The sequence below is a fragment of the Quercus suber genome, unplaced genomic scaffold, assembly GCF_002906115.3.
Source record: "Quercus suber isolate HL8 unplaced genomic scaffold, Cork oak 2.0 scaffold_647, whole genome shotgun sequence".
NCBI classification, from domain to species: domain Eukaryota; kingdom Viridiplantae; phylum Streptophyta; class Magnoliopsida; order Fagales; family Fagaceae; genus Quercus; species Quercus suber.
In genome coordinates this window covers 411531-416666 of record NW_027070088.1, presented here as the reverse complement: position 1 = coordinate 416666, position 5136 = coordinate 411531, and the positions used below count along the sequence as shown (strand labels likewise).

Here is a 5136-nt window from a genome sequence, read left to right as displayed (position 1 = left end):
ATTAGATCTGAAACCCTAATCCTTAATGGGCTTGGGCTGAGTTGGAAATTTTGCAGAAAAAACGTTCTGCTCGATATTCAATCGATCGAGTCTAAGTTTCGATCGATCAAGCTAGGCCGAAAGTCACTAATACTTTCTGCAGCCACTCGATTCCAACTTTACATAAACGCACAACTTTGAGCAAGCCTAAACAAGACTAAACAAGCTGTTTTGATCATGGTTTGCCAACATTACACATTAGAGTTCTAAATACATAAATTCCTAAATCTTTAGAACCTAACAATAACGTCCAAACGCACCATCATTAGCATACTCAGCAGTGCCCAGAAGTATCACTGTCGGGCATGCCTACTGGAGTAGGAATCAAGTTCTAAGACCACTCTCACCTCATCCCACTCTCACCTAACCATCCATTTATGGCTGATGATATTAAACCTCCCATTGCACTAGCTAGGGAGGTAATCATAGTCTCTCCATTAATTTAGAGCTATAAATATGAGATGTTGGAGGAAGAAAAGGGTTGTTGAAAGGTTCTCAGGAAATAGTGAACAGAGAGAAAAGGGTGATTCAGAGAAAGAGAGGAAAAGAGAGAGCTTCATTGAGTCTCTATGCCGAGAACAACCTATAGTAGGAAATCCTAAACCCACTCTACAAATAAGTTGTGAGCCCAAGTGAGGTGAGGCCCAGTAGCCTCATTTTTGGTATGTGCACGCGCGCGCACACACACACACACACACATGTAAGACTTAATTTTTTAATGAAAAGTACCCTAGTTCATCATTCTCTTTGTAAAAGCTATTGTGTCTTTATGCAAGGATTTTGTGACGAAGGAGTTTCCTAATTTTCATTGTTGATGAACTGAAGAATTTTGTAGCCAACATCTTCTTCAAGTTGGTGGAGTTAGTCATGTATTAGAATCCGTGCATCATTGGTTAGTCACATACTGAGATTCGTGTATTGAACGGAAAGATTGCCATTACAATACAAGTCCAATTGAGTATTGGGGTAAGGGTTCAACTGTAGATTGATATTTCGGGATAGACCAAAGGGTTTAGTAAGATTCCTCATACTTGTAACTGCTTGTAATTGATAATAGTAGATTCTTGGGAGTGGTGACCTTAAATTCACCTGGTAGGGTTTCGCCTCGGTGATTTTCCTCATTCGTAAACAAATTACTTGTGTCAAATTTATTTTCCACTGCATTTAGTTTAGTTGGTGATTTATTTGTACTACCATGTTATTGCATGAAATTTGATCTAATTAATTAACTTGGGTAATTAATTAATTAATTAATTGTAAGAGGTCAATTCATTTTTAACCCAATAGACTGAAATAAATTTCAATCCAACTAAAAGGGTGCAATTTTCATTCTGTCACTGCACACATTTAGCGTGATGTCCACTCTATATGTATAAATGCATATGAGGTGTGGAGGGGTAAGGGTTAAGGTTCAAGTCTTCTGAGAACATGTACACTTAAATTAGGTTAGAGTAAAATTATATCTTAATTTAAAAAAAAAAATTCTCAATATACTTTCTCAAGTCTCTATAAGTAATTAAATATTACATTTTCATTCATAATGTAAGTTAGTATTTCTAACTAAATAAAAATTTATTGCTTATAGTTTATTTGGTTTATGTATAATTTTCTAAATTTTTTTTAGATATAATTGTATTTTTACCTAACTTATTTTTTGTTAGAAATATTGAAATCTGTAGTATTCTATTTCACATTGAAATAATATACACGAGTGCCTTTATATAAGTGACATATGAGTGCAGTACAAGTAAGAGTGTAGTACAAGAATGTGTGTTATACAAGTAATCTAGTTGGGCCTAAAGCCCACAACATTATACATGTTAACAGCCCCCCTCAAACTCAAAGTGGATATAAGACCAACTTGAGGTTGTCAACCAAAGTACGAAGGCATCCCTTAAGATGTAACTTGGTGAAGATATCTGCAAGTTGATCTTTAGAGAAGATTGAGATCAGTTTGAGAGCACAATGGACAAGATGATAACGGATAAAATGAAAATCGATCTCAATGTGTTTAGTCCATTCATGGAAGACATCATTGTGAGCAATATGAATGACACTCTGGTTGTCACAGTAAAGAGGAGTTGCAGAAGATGTAAACACACCTAAGTCTTTGAGAAGCCATCATAGCCAAAGGAGCTCAGATGTGGTATCAGTAAGGGCACGATATTCTGCTTCAGTACTGGAGTGGGCTACATAAGTTTGTTTCTTACTTCGCCAAGAAATCAGAGAAGAACCAAGAAGAAAGCAATAACTAGTGGTGGACCTGCGATCGGTAGGATTTCCTGCCCAATCAGCATAAAAAAATGCACAGAGAATAAGAGGATACTGAGTAGAGTAGAAAAGACCATGGAAGAGAGTTCCCTTTCGGTATCGAAGAATGCGCAGAACAGTAACATAATGAGTCGATCGTGGAGCAGACAGATACTGACTCACCTGGTGAATAACATAAAAAATGTCTGGATGAGTGACAGTGAGATAAACTAGACTGCCAACCAAGCGTCTGTAAAGAGGGATTAGACAATGGTTTCCCCCCTGAGGGAGTTAGATGCGTATTAAGCTCAACTGAAGTGTCAGCAGTCTTACTATTAGTGAGTTCAGCTCGAGATAAGAGTTCAGAGGCATACTTGGCTTGAGTGGTATAAAGCCTATCTGTAGAATAAGTGATTTCAAGACCCAAGAAGTAGCTGAGATGTCCAAGATCTTTCATCTCAAATTGCTGACTGAGAAAATCCTTGAGTTCTTGAATGCTACTGAGATCATCACCAGTTATGATCACATCATCCACATACATGAGAAGTAAAATAGTGCCTTTGTCAGTGTGACGAAGAAATAAAGCAGAATCATAATGACTGGCCATGTAACCCAAGCGAGAGATGGTAGAGCTGAATTTGGCAAACCAAGTTTATGAAATTTGTTTAAGGCCATAAAATGCACGTTGAAGGTGACAATCCTTGTTTGAGTCAATAGAGAGACCAGGAGGAGGTTGCATATAAACTTCTTCACTTAAATCCCCATTAAGGAATGCATTTTTGATATTCATCTGATAAATGTCCCATTTACTGGCAGCAGCAACAGCTAAAAGGGCACGAATAGATGAGATACGAGCAACCGGAGCAAAGGTCTCTTCATAATCAATCCAATACTCCTATGTAAAACCTTTTGCAACGAGACAAGCTTTGTAGTGCTCAATGGACCCATCAAAGCGAGTTTTAATCTTGTAGATCCATTTACAACCAATCACAGATTTCCCAGGGGAAAATGTCACTAAATCCCAAGTATAGTTTTTAGATAATGCATAAAGTTCCTCTTTCATTGCAATCTGATAAAGGGTTAGTGGAAGTCTCACGATAGGTGTGAGACTCGTGTAGTGTAGCAAGGGCAGTGTAATAATGATAGTCAAGTAAATGTGCAGGAATAGATCTTACTCGAGTTGAGTGACGAGGTGAAATGTCTTATGTAAGATCTTTAGGTGGAGCAGGAGCAGGGCACCCAAGCTCAGGGTTGGGGTGGGTAACTCGTCTTCAACCTGTTCATCTTCCACCTGTTCATTAAAGGGTGAACTAGGAAAGTGATCAATGATATCTGGTGGTTGGACAGAGAAGTCTACAAGAGAATCAGGAGTAACTACAGAAGGATCAGGAGCGGCTACAGAAGGAATATGTGTTTTATCTAGAAAAAGATCTAATACAGAGGAGGAAGATAGGGAGGCACGGAAGTGAGAGAGTTTAACAAAGAGGCGATGTTCCTAAAAGACAATACTGCGAGAGATGCGAAGATGATGAGAGACAGGATCATAACACCGATACCCCTTTTGAGTTTCCCATAGCCTAGAAAACAACAAAGCCTTGACTGAGGCTCAAGTTTGTTATGCTCATGTGGTTAAAGAAGAACGAAACAAGCAGAACCGAAGAAGCAAAAATGGTGATAGTCTAGAGGTGACCCAAACTATCAATTCCAAGTCTGGTGGTGATAGTCTGGATAACAGGAATTAAAATGCGATTAATAGTATGAACAATATGAAGAGTAGCTTCGCCCCAAAAAGGAGTAGGAACTTTGGCAGAGAGAAGGAGAGCATGAACAGTGTCAAGAATATGACGAAGTTTTTGTTCGGCTCTACCATTTTGCTGAGAGGTACTTGGGCAAGTTAGTTGATGAATAGTGCCATAGGAATGCAAAACAACTTGGAAAGTATATTGAGTGTATTCAAGAGCATTATCAGATCAAAAAATTTTGATGTGTTTGGAAAACCGAGTTTCAACCATTTTGCAAAATTAGAATATACTTGCAATAGTTCAGAACGATGTTTCATATTAAAAATCTAGCTATAACGAGAGTAATCATCAACAAAGACAACGAAATATCGAGACCCACCAATACTAGAGACAGAGGAAGGCCCCCAAACATCAGAATAAATAAGGTCAAAGATATCAGTAGATATTGATTCACTAGTATTGAAAGGCAAAACTAATTGTTTTCTTAATTGACATGAAACACAATAAAAATTTTCTGTAGACATTGAACCTAACAAACCTCTAAAAGCTAATTGTTGTACTCGAGAGGAAGATGCGTGACCAAGTTGAGAATGCCAAAGTGCAAGAGAAGGAATTGAAGAAACTGTAACATATGAGTGCAGTACAAGTAAGAGTGTAGTACAAGAATGTGTGTTATACAAGTAATCTAGTTGGGTCTAAAGCCCACAACACTACACACGTTAACATTTTTTAAGTTACATGAACCAACAAAAGCAAATTATACCAAACCAACACTAACCCCCCCCCCCCCCCCAAAAAAAAAAAAAAAAAAAAACCGAAAGAAGATCTTCATAAATTATAATATATATATATTGTGGGGGATAAGGGGGTCAGGCCCAAGTTAATGGGCCGAATACCCATGAGAGGACTGTTTCACATCCGAAGAGAAGGATGCGGAGAATGCAAGGCACAGAGTGGAGTGGAATCCTCCTGGTAGAGAATCATCGCTGTCCGAGGAGGATATCTCCAGTCCGAGGAGGACATCACCTGTCCGAGGAAGATGTTTTACTTTGATATGATATCGGAGACTAATTGAGTAGGGGAAAAGCCTGATTGACTGTCCGAG

At 38.3% G+C, this 5136-nt stretch overlaps 1 protein-coding gene across 1 annotated transcript; it reads right to left on the bottom strand.

Moving 5' to 3' along the window:
• Positions 1-2160: 2160 nt before the first annotated feature.
• On the bottom strand, positions 2161-2896 carry LOC136064212 (uncharacterized mitochondrial protein AtMg00810-like). The gene is made up of 2 exons (XM_065765674.1): positions 2473-2896; positions 2161-2321 (listed from the first exon to the last, which is right to left on the bottom strand). Exons 1-2 carry the CDS (start codon positions 2894-2896, stop codon positions 2161-2163), a joined length of 585 nt encoding a protein of 194 aa, XP_065621746.1.
• Positions 2897-5136: the final 2240 nt, after the last annotated feature.